The sequence below is a fragment of the Anolis carolinensis genome, chromosome 5 (genome assembly GCF_035594765.1).
Source record: "Anolis carolinensis isolate JA03-04 chromosome 5, rAnoCar3.1.pri, whole genome shotgun sequence".
NCBI lineage: Eukaryota > Metazoa > Chordata > Lepidosauria > Squamata > Dactyloidae > Anolis > Anolis carolinensis.
The window spans coordinates 126,722,788-126,735,057 of record NC_085845.1 but is presented as its reverse complement, the minus strand read 5'-3'; the positions used below and the strand labels follow the sequence as shown (position 1 = coordinate 126,735,057).

Sequence of the window (12,270 nt, the reverse complement as noted above, 5' to 3'; positions counted from 1 at the left end):
AACTATTAAACTCAAAGGCAAAAAATTGAAATTTCAGACTGGCATCTTTAATTTCAGTGGAGTTTTTATTGCACCAATGCATTCTCCTATTATGAAGTTATGTATGCAGCCACAAGCAAACTTATCATCACTACATTTTCCTTTTTAATGTGCCTTAAAAAATTGTAATGAGGCAACTCCTGGTATATAGCTACCATGCTGCTCCACTCACCCACAACCGATTAATTAGGTACTAAAATGAGATGAGGGCACTGGAGGAATTTTTGAAATCCACGTCCACAGTTCCCTTGGTGGTGCTTACTCACACTACCACTTTCAAGAAACCTATTTTAAAGACAACAAAGGAATTGTTGCAACCGCTCTCTTAACGTCTCCATTTTGACACTAGTGCAATAAACAAGCCTTTTTAAATGGCAGCTATGCTAGATACCTTGTCAGCATCTTTTTTATTAGCAACAATGGACTGTCCTTCCATAACCTCCCATGCATCATGTTCACAATAGGGCTATCAAAAACCATTTCAATGGAAGCCCTGAAAAGAATATAGCAAATATAACAAGGCCCACTGATCAAGAGTGTCATTTGGAAGTAACTGCTTTCGTGAAGGCCATCAGTGTTATAAATATGTTTACTGATTCCTTTCCAGGCTCAAAGCAAAAGATTTAGTATGCCTGTGTATTTAAATCATCTAAGCATCATGTATTCATAGACTACAATACTTTGGCAAATTATAGGCACAGTTTTCTCTTTCTGATGTTTCAGTTCAAGCTATCCCTCCATAGGTTCATGTGGCTCATAGAACGGCCACAGAAAGAAACTGCCGCCCCAGAAGAGCTATGTTCCCAGACAAGTCTCATAGATGCTATACATTAGGTTCATTAGAAAGCAGAACATGGTGCTTCAGCCTTTGAAACTATTCTCATTGGTAATAAAAACCTGCTTCCGACTCTGCACTTTTGAGTACACGGTTTCAAAATAGAAACCAACTACTTTAGCTTCTTGAATTTCTACCACCATTCAGGATGGCTCAAAAGTTTTGTAAAAAAATGTATGGTGCATGTCAGACATCCCCAATAAATCTATTTTACGCAGAATATATGTATCTCAACCCCTGAATGAACACAGGTCACAGAAACAGGGGAAAGCCTCCTCATTGCTCATGGAAGGCTGTACTCATATACACTGAAAAATACATCAAAAATTAACTGCATGAAAAAAATTCTAGATGTATAGACATATAGCACAGAAAAGGTTATACGCCATCTGAGTTTATGATTGCTACAAATCTGGATAGACTGAAGGAGAGAAGGTTCACCAGAGAGGGTAACAAAAATGAGGCAACACAGAAAACCAGTTACTTACATACTATAAATATCAGAGGTACTCAATTCAGTGGCTGGCTGTACACTAGTTTATAGCTCCTCAATCCTCTCCTGACTTCAGCATCTCACCCACGAGGATGACTATGTAGCCCTTTTGTCATTCCTAGACTCCCTTTCTCATCATAGTGACTGGGAATAATGGTATTTAGCATCCATCAACATCTGGAGGGACATGCACCCAACCATTGATTTCAGATTACCAAATGAGGAAGTCTTTTGCTAGCTGATATGGTTGTAACCATACAGTTGCAAGAAATCATTACTTCCAGGGGGAAACGAACATATTTAGAAGCGTTACAACAAGAGATCAACATAACTATTACTAAGGTTTGTTGCCGAAGGCTTTCATGGCTGGAATCACAGTTGTTGTGTGTTTTCCGGGATGTATGGACATGTTCCAGAAGCATTACTAAGGTTATTAGAATTAAAATATCTACAGTGACAGCTTGACTGCTAACATAATGTAGCTGTATTGCATTTTATCAACTTGCTGAGTTCCAGCAAATCACAACACATCTATACATTTTAGACTAGGGACATGTCTGCATAGGGCAGGTTAATTCGGGCCCTAGAGCTGCCCCAGATTCAACATATATCTGCTGAATCTGGATCCACATGTCCAGACGGTGCAGCCCATCCCTTTGTTCTTGTGTCACTGACACTACTCCAAAACAGTTTTAATGACAAATTTGAAACTTCAATTTTATGTCTAATTTTTATTTGTGTATTTTAATTTTATTTATTTATTTACTTTATTCATATACTACTTTTCTCACCTGTGGGGGGACTCAAAGCAGTTTACAACATAATAATGGCAAAATTCAACAACTCCCATACATATAAAACCAAATCATAAAAACTAAATAAGAAATATATAACTATGCATTGAAATCAATAAAATTATTAAACATAAGATATAAACAACATTTAGACATGAAGACATACAATTAAAAACACCTAATAAAAACATTAAAATCACATGATCCAAAATCCAATTGTCAATTGCACATATTTGCTATTTATTTCTTGCCCTGCATTACTTTATTGGCCAAAAGCTAGGTCCCACAACCATGTCTTTGTTTTCTTTCTGAAAGCCAAGAGAGAGGATGCAGATCTAATCTCACTGGGAAGAGAGTTCCAGAGCCAAGGAGCCACCACTGAGAAGGCCCTGTCCCTCGTTCCCACAACCGCACTTGAGAAACAGGTGGGACTGAGAGCAGGGCCTCCCCAGAAGATCTTAATGTCCATGATGGTTCATAGAGGGAGATATGTTCGGACAGGTAAACTGGGCCAGAACCGTTTAGGGCTTTATAGGCTAAAGCCAGCACTTTGAATTGTTCTCAATAGCAGACTGGCAGCCAATGGAGCTGACGTAACAGGGTTGTGTGCTCCCTGTATGCCGCTCCAGCAAGGAATCTGGCTGCCGCCCGTTGGATCACTTGAAGCTTCCAAACAGTCTGCAAAGGAAACCCCACGTAGAGTGTGTTGCAGTAATCAATTTGAGATGTATTGTATTATATGTAAATGTGTTTTAATATGTGTATTTTACAGAACGTTTTTAAATGATTATGTGTTTTGATTGTGTGTTTTAACAATGTTGTAACTCGCCTCAAGCCCTGAGGAGAGGCGGATAAGAAATAAAATTCTTGTTGTTGTTGATGATGATGATGATGATGATTATTATTATTATTATTAATGACCAGCTCTGGGAGAGCCTGGCCACTGCCTGCCACATCTGTTGAAGTCTACTGAAGTATCCCCATCTTTTTGCTGATTACACAGGTGCCCATTCTAACCTCAACAATCTTGACTGCAGTGGCCTGGCTCACGCAGGGGCTCTTTGGTTAATGAGATGTGGTGGCTGTGAACACAAAGAAGATCCATCTTATTCCCTGCACTGATAAGGGACAAACATGATGGAACATCATGATGTTGTTTTATAAATTTTACTATGCTATGTTTTATTTCTGTTTGACTGGGCTTGTCCCCATGTAAGCCACTCTGAGTCCCTTCAGGGAGATGGTGGCAGCATACAAAAATGAAGTTACAGTGTTCCCTAACTACTTCGCGGTGCACTTTTCACGGATTCGCTGTTTCGCAGTTTTTCAATAAACTCTAAAATACTATTATAAATAATAAAAAATTGCAATTTACAGCCTAAGGAAGGGAAGGAGAAGCCAAAGGGAGAGAAAATGTGCCCAAGTGGCAATGGGAGGAGAAGGAGGCGATTTATCAATACACAATTGGTTGATAAAGACTTAAAATAGTGTATAACTACTAAAATGATGTATAAATATTAAAATAAATATAGTGCCCCTACTTCGCGGATTTTCACTTATTGCGGGTGGTCCTGGAACCTAACTCCAGCGATAAGTGAGGGAACACTGTATTACGTATTATTATTAAATAATAATTACTTTAAAATGCTTAAATATTTCACCAGAAGATCAACCAGCAGAAGGTCGTGTAAAATACGGAATTTTACACAAATTCCTTACAGGACAAAAAGAAACAGACTGGCTCCATAGAGCAGAGTCCATGAGATTACTGCCAAAGCTCTATTTCTTACAACTATCCTTCTAATAATATAAAGCAAAAAAATTAAGTAGGATCACTTGCCAGATAAAAATGTATATTAAGTCTCAGGATAAGAAGATTAAATATAACATTGCACAGAGACATTTTTCTTTGTTTCAAATGTAGAAATTTAAAGGTTTCGGTATTTTTAGATTGGTTTCCATACTGTACTCCAGCCTGACTGAATAAAAAGTCTTCGACTGCTGATGAAAGGACGGCACAGAGAGGGTCATTTCTCCTAGTGAGGGAGTTCAACCATACCAACGAAGATCATGGGAATTAAATAAATGCTTTTTCTGTGGATCTCAGTATCTGGGTAAGGTCATATGGGGAGATATAGGAGCTCATCCAGCCTGGATATAAAGCAGTCAAAGTCCTCCTTCCCCCTTCTCAAAGATCTCATGTACAGAATCCCTACTACAGGCATTTTAATAACATATAATTCATTCACACTTGCTAATGCACACAGAAAGAAAGAAAGACAAGTTAGGGGTGCAGCTGGTAGCCACATATAAGTTTCATAGGCATACAGGGGGAGTAGATAATCTTTCTTTCCGTAACTGATATAATCAATTGTGCACAAGAAGGAAGAGAACTAACCAGAGAGAAGAATTCTGCCTGAAGTACAGAACACACAACAAAGAAAGAATCCAACAGCACTGGACTATTTTCACTACACTTTGCATGTGAATGAAGAAAAATACAACACAGTTTATACAACTACTGAAAATATTCAGAAAACCTATGGACCGCAAATTGCAAAGTCAAACGATTATGTTAAATTCTGTTAGGGTTTAACAGATCAGTCAACTTAACACGTGAAAAAATGGAAAGCAATCTAGTTCAAATTAAATGCAAATAGTTACAAGGACAGCTTCATGAAAATCTAATGCATCAAACACTGTGACTATTACAGCTTTACTTCCTGTGAATGTCATCCTATTATAATTTACACACTAATAATCGGCATATATGAAAAAGATGTCTATATTACTGAAATACATCTAAGTAAATTCAGTTCATTCCTGCCTTGCTATATCCATTGGGCTCATTTAAATTTGCTTATGAGAATATTTCAATTATAATTAAACAATAATTAACAGAATAGTTTGATCAGTGATTACTGTGTTTTGAAACACATACTAGAATTCTCCTATGTCCGTACAGGAATGTGAAAATCATTACAATATAATAGTTGCACAATATAATAGATTTCGATATCATGAGAAATAGTCATAACATTACCAATATGAAAATTAGTACATCTGGTATTTGAATAAACTGTGAAAGAATGTCAAGGACAGAACACCACAAGATAAGATATAACAAAGTTTATTGGAGTTACAGAACCAAAAATGCCCGTAAAAGACAAGGGCTAGGCAAACATTGGCCTTAAAAGTAAAAAAAACACAAGGAAAACGTTCAAAAGATAAACCGGATTAAACCGGAGTTTAATCCAGGTTAAACCAAAAAAGCTTACTTCAGCCTGGGACTAAAACAAACAAAAGCTGGTGAACAAAAAGTTCAAAGGAATACAAAAAACTGGCAGCAGATGCTTCTCTGCTGCCAAAAGCTATGTTTGAGTAACTAAGAGGTTACTCCTCCACACAGCAAGCAATTTCCAGATACAAACGCAGCATTCAAGGGCAGAAGCGGTCAGCGAAGTTCCAATCCGGTCCGAAGGTCTAAGGCAGGTACAGACGTTTGTAGTTCACCAGGTCCAACGATAATCACAGGAAGGAGAGTCCGAGGCCGTAGTCAGTCAGTCAGTCAGTCCAGAATAAACAGATGGCGTCCGTCAAGAAGACGACGGAGGTCCAAGCTATTAAGATTAAGCACAGGTTGCACAGGAAAAGCCCACACAGTTCCTCCCGCCGTCTATGCCCAGTGTCCTTGGTAACTTACGTAGTCAGTAAACGAATCACACCCGTCTTCAGGAATTTCCCACACAGAGCCCAAGCGTTCGTCCAGATTACCTTGCCCAACGCAATTAGCCATTGCTTCCAAACCCCATTTTATGCCAGTTTACAGCTCCTCATCACTATCAGCTGTTACCCTAATTCCAGGCGTTTCCTCATCACTTTCCTCATCATAACTGAAACACCTTTGACTACGCCCCACAGCATCCCCAGCTGTGGATCCCGTCCCATCCCTCCAGCTTGTCCACGGGTCTAATCCTGAAGGTCCCCAATCGCCTTCCATACTATCATTGCCAGTGGCACCCAAATCCTCCCTCACACGAGTCCATTCCATGTCATCCTCCTCTGAGCTAACCATCTCTTCCTCCATTCTCTCAGTAAAACCCTCAAAGGAATCCTCGTCAGATGGTTCTGCAAATAAGTCCCGCAGCCGCTTCCTTTCTCGCTCCTCGAGAGTATCTGACTCCCGAGGAGTCTTACGACCACGTCTCCCAGTATCGGAGCCATAAGGCTCAACCATAACAAAGAAAATGGGTGACAGGGTGAAGTCTGAGAAATGGCTAACAGAAGTAGTCATATATATATATATATATATATATATATATATATATATATATATATATATATATATATATAAAAAAATAAAAAGCCTGACCTGGTTGTTCTGAAATTTCTTAACACTTAATTCATCTTATGAAAGTTGTTGTTGTGGTTAATTTGTTCAGTCGCTTCCAACTCTTCATGACCTCATGGACCAGCCCATGCCAGCGCTCCCTGTCAGCCATCGCCACCCACAGCTCCTTCAAGGTCAAGACAGTCGCTTCAAGGAGACCGTCCACCCATCTTGCCCTTGGTTGGCTCCGCTTCTTTTTTCCTTCCATTTTCCCCTGCATCGTTATCTTCTCCAAGCTTTCCTGTATGTGGCCAAAGTACTCCATCTTTGCCTCTAATATTCCCTCCAGTGAGCAATCGGGCATTATTTCCTGGAGTATGGACTAGTTAGATCTTCTTGCAGTCCAAGGCACTCTCAGAATTTTCCTCCAACACCACAGTTCAAAAGCGTCTATCTTCCTTCGCTCAGCATTCCTTATGGACCAGATCTAGCATCCTTAGGTTACCATAGGGAATACCATTGCTTTAACTACGAGGACCTTTGTTGCCAGTGTGATGTCTCTACTCTTCACTATTTTATCAAGGTTGGTCATTGCTCTCCTCCCAAGAAGTAAATGTCTTCTGATTTCCTGGCTGCAGTCTGCATCTGCAGTAATATGCATCTGCACCTAGAAATATAAAGTCTGTCACTGCCTCCATGTTTTCTCCCTCTATTAGCCAGTTATCAATCAGTCTGGTTGCCATAATCTTGGTTTTCTTCATTCTTAACTGCAACCCAGCTTTTGTACTTTCTTCTTTCACCTTGTTGATAAGGCTCCTCAGCTCCTCCTCGCTTTCAGCCACTACCTATTTAGCTACCATTACCATCAGTAATGTCACTGAAAATAAACTACTTTTGCAGGCTTGAAGAGTGATAAAAGTTTGTAATATCAGTGGACCGGGACCACATGACCAACTGAACATACTGCAGGTGTTTGTGGGAATGGGCCTTGATTTTGGGAGTTGTAGTTCACCTGCATCCAAAGACCAAAGACCACTAAACCCAGCCAATGACGGATCTGGACCAAACTTGGCACATAGACTGAACATTGCCTGCGGTGGATACTGACAGATGTTTCGGGACATTTGCCCTGGGAATCTGGGGGTTGTAGTAGTTCACCCCCATCCAGAGAGCACTGTGGCCAGGCGATGACCAGCCAATGACAGATCTGGACCACACTTGGTACACAGGCCCAAAATGGCCAACCTTTCATACTGCCGGGGTTTGGGGAGGATTGACCCACGATTCTGGGAATTGTAGTTCACCCACTCCAAACAGAATACATAACATTGAAAGGCAAATAATACCATTCTCAAATGACCCGGGCACCGCCGGGTCCCCAAGCTAGTACTTTACTAAACGAGAAAAACACCAATTGTTTCTATTATGAGAGTAACTCAGTAACAACCTTTCAATGACACTGCTACCAACTACGTTGACAGTAAATTTCAGAAAATACACAAACTCATTTAGGAATCACAATTTAAATGGTTGGTAAAGTATTTAAGACAAACGTATTTACTATATTAATTAAATGGTCTATTTAACATGGAATATCAATTCTCTAATCACATCTCATTTAAACTTATTTCAATTAACAAACTCTAAAGTATACTGACACAGATCCTACTGTTCTAGGCCCATTAGGAACATTTTCATTATCTGTCACAAATGAGGAAGCAAGAGGCAGAAACTGTAAGCACTCTCTAGAGTAGCCCCCTATCCTACTTAAACGATTGTTAGGGGAGAAAGCAACGGTAATTCTCATTAGTTGCTCAGTATGGGAAAAAGAACTTGCTATGAACTGAAGCAGAGCAAAAGAGAGGTCTTTGTGCAAAGTCATAAATGAACAGTCTATCATCCACTCAAGGGTAATCTGTCATGTAATAAATAGAATCAGTCTAATTTACTGCATTGATGAAGTAAATGAAATTACAGATAAACGCACAACATGGAGAGAAAAGGGAAAAGAGGATGGAAACTAGAGACAAACTGACCACAGTTATGAGAATCCATGAAACACCATGCTTGAAATGCATGGCTCTCTTACCGCAACTTTAAATGTTAAGAAACACTTTCAGTCTGTAAAGTTTAACTGGAAAGACTACATACACAGACAAATTTTAATAGCTCTAACTTTCAAGATGTAACACTGTGATATTCTTAAAATACCATGACATAGTAAAATTCATATTGCAGATTTCCTTACCTGTATATTCACAAGTGAAGACAACAAAAAAAGGAGTAACAAGATCATTAATGCCCTGGACATATCCACTGGCTGGATGACGTATTGCCCAGATAAATAAAATTCTTTCAAAGATCTGGAGGGAAAATGTAAAGAACCATGAATGAATGAGAGCAGAAGCAATCAAGATTTGGATAAGAAAAAAGTGAACATTGGCTTATATAATTACCAGTATTTGCCAGTGTTCATGCAATCTCTTTGTTTTTTAAATACAATATTTAAGAGTTACTAGTATTGTGCTTATATCAAGTTCAATTTTTCCTTCTTACATTTCATGTCTTAGATCTAACTTTCCTAAAGTATACCGATAGTGGTTTTCCTCTTTAAAAGCAGTCACTCATGCTCTTTGAAATGAGTTTTGAAATTTTTAATTTTAAAAAAATCAGTATGTTCCAATGGATTATTAAATTTCCTTCACATTGAACAGTAGGTCGATTTTTTTATATGGAACCAAGAATGCTATTCAGAATCCTATCAAAATTGAGACACCTCCTCCTCTTCCTCCTCCAGCATTGTTGTAGAGAGCCCTGTTTCTAATGCATACAAACAAGTTTTCTGTAAGAGGGATTTATTCCTGTATCAAAGAAAATACTCGAAGCATATACATAAGAAATATTACATTGGGGCAAGTGGGTAGGCTCCTGGCCACAGAGAGTTGGAATCCACCCATAGAGATTTGCCAGCGATAGAAAAGAGTGGGATGCAGGCTTATAGCTATGGGTAGAGGCCATATGAGGAAACTGCAACCCAACTAAGAATTCTTCACCCCATCAAATGTTCCTTCAGTCCTCAATGTTTAGAATTTCAGAGAGTGAAACACATAAGAACATATTAAGAACTATTATATTTGCTGTGTTATCAACCCCACAAGGATTTCTTTTACATGTTATTCTCTCTTCAAATCAGAGGGGAATGCAGCACAACATGAAGCCAGGTACTCTCAACTGGAACATGTAGATAACACTTCCCTCTTCCTCCCCCTTTCTCCTTTCTGTTGACAAGGGGGAGAAGAACCAGTCAGGATCCCAGAACAATCACTGGATGGAAAATTACTTTGGGTGAATATTACCTCCTGATTCTGAGCGAACCCTGATACTTCACCCTAACATGATTCCCAATTGCTGCAATAGAAGGAGAGGCAGGCTAGATAACAATATGGCCAAGGTGATACATGCCTCTGGATTGGAATATGGCTTCAAATCCAGAGAAGCTTCAGTTTTACTTTTATTTGAAGTTTCCAATGCTTGTTTTCTGCACCATAAGAAACTTAGGAACAAATGAAATTGCTCCTACTAAGCTTAAGGCCATTCTGTGTGTCTTATTGTGCAATAAATTCGCTTTTGGTGTGCAGTCTCAAAGCTGTGATTCTGCTGAGGGGTACTGCAGTTACCAAATTCCAAAACTCAGCATTTTGCACCTGGGGAACATGTCTTCAACAGATCGTTTATTCATTGCTGCTGTGCAGAATATAGCCATGTGTGTATCACTGACATCAAGTAGGTAAGGACCAGTGTGTGAAAAGTTTATATCAAGATGGGATGAAGTAGCATATCAGCTGCAGGGCAATTTTTGGAAAGCTACTTTGAAGAAGAATGAATATAATGACATGCCGAAGCCATCCATAACTGATCAGTGGTGGGATGATGCTCTGGGATATTCAGTTATGGATGGCTTCAGCATGTCATTATATTCATTCTTCTTCCAGTAGCTTCCTAAGCTCTGCTACAAGGGGGAAATAAAACACAAATGGAAAGAGGCCAATGGCAAGAAAATGAAGTGATGACATCTAGAAATACACAGAAAGAAGTTTATTCATGACCATGTTTCAGAATGAACTTTTCTTCAGAGGTCCCCTTGAATGACCATTCTCAACTTATAACTACATCCCATAGCAATAAAATCAGCATAAAAGTATAGCCTAGTCAACAACTAGATGAATACTAGACTTGGGCCCGGATCAGTATGACCAAAAGTGATTTGTAGTATTTAGTGGTCCGTGTCATGTAATCCCCCGAAAGCAGAACGGGGAGGAGGGAACTGAAAAGCTGGACAAAATGGATCAAGAGAACCAGATGTATCAGCTACTGGAGAGGATGGAGTTAAGTCTGCAATATATCTGAGGCAGGAGTCTGCTGCGAGGCTCCTGAAGAAGATGAGATTACTTGCAGCATCTTTTCTCCCTCCCCAGCAGTAGAATGATGGAATACAACATTTGAATAAATTATGACATCACATATAACTTATAGCTAATGATAACAAGGATGTTAGTCCCCAGTAAAGTGTCCCCAGCAGTAAAGTGTCAATTTCTTTTGGAAAGGTTCCCTAGGCCCCTCCTCCAGAGAGGGCCCTGCTAGGAATTTGCTTTCCCAGCGGCAATTGCATGGGGTGGGCATTGAAAAGTCTCTGAGTTCCTCTCAGAGCATGATGGGAGTTGAAGTTTTTTTCTCTCTCTGTTTCTCAACCAATAAAAGACCTGGTTGTGTTCATGCTCTGTCTGGCTGAGAATGGACACAACCAGCAACTACAATTCCCAGAACCCTCTCTTGTGGTTTGTCTTCTGTTAAAAAATGTTATGGTAAAAACTTAAAATAATTCTAAAAATCAGTAGATTGATGAATTGTTTTGAAACTTGGTAGACCTGCAGTTGTAAATGGGTCCAAAACTGAGGTCGGTTTCATGCAGATAGGTCTTAAAATGACTGTGGACTGAGCCTTTAAAGTTTCCCATTGTAGTCAAAGGGCCAAATCTTTACTGAATGAAAATGGCAACACTCTTCCCAATTTGAGTGATTTCCCGGTAAACAAAATGAGGGGTTAGCCAAAAATGGACCCCGAAATGGCATGCCTTTTGGCTGAATTACACAAGCCTAATGAATACTATCAGCAAGATTATTAGTTATTAAAATTACTTCATTGAATCCCAAAATAGCCACAGCAACACAAGCTAAAACAGGAATTGGACGGTCACAAAAGTTCTGTTTCTTGTGTCTACAATTTGCCTGAAATTGCTTTAGAAAAGGAACCACATGATGCTGATCAGGATTTGCTCCTTGCTGTTTGGAGTTTGTGCTTTATAGAGTGATAGTACAGTAGAGTCTCACTTATCCAAGCCTCTCTTATCCAAGTTTCTGGATAATCCAAGCCATTTTTGTAGTCAATGTTTTCAATATATCGTGATATTTTGGTGCTAAATTCGTAAATACAGTAATTACAACATAACATTACTACGTATTGAACTACTTTTTCTGTCAAATTTGTTGTATAACATGATGTTTTGGTGCTTAATTTGTAAAATCATAACCTAATTTGATGTTTAATAGGCCTTTCCTTAATCCCTCCTTATTATCCAAGATATTCGCTTATCCAAGCTTCTGCCGGCCTGTTTAGCTTGGATAAGTGAGACTCTACTGTAGTTATAAATTCTTATGTCTTCCTCTGTACATTTTCTTCCAAAATAGGACAAAAAACATGACATCCTATATAAAAACTGGTG

At 39.1% G+C, this 12,270-nt stretch overlaps 1 protein-coding gene across 2 annotated transcripts in view; it reads right to left on the bottom strand.

Annotated features, from left to right (window-relative positions):
* Positions 1-12,270, bottom strand: part of tbc1d22a (TBC1 domain family member 22A) — a 195,610-nt gene that overhangs the window by 105,829 nt on the left and 77,511 nt on the right. For both annotated transcript variants that reach the window (XM_062982239.1, XM_062982238.1), the window contains exon 8: positions 8,740-8,854. In XM_062982239.1, coding sequence (XP_062838309.1) covers positions 8,740-8,854 — 115 coding nt within the window. The remainder of the gene's footprint in view (positions 1-8,739; positions 8,855-12,270) is intronic.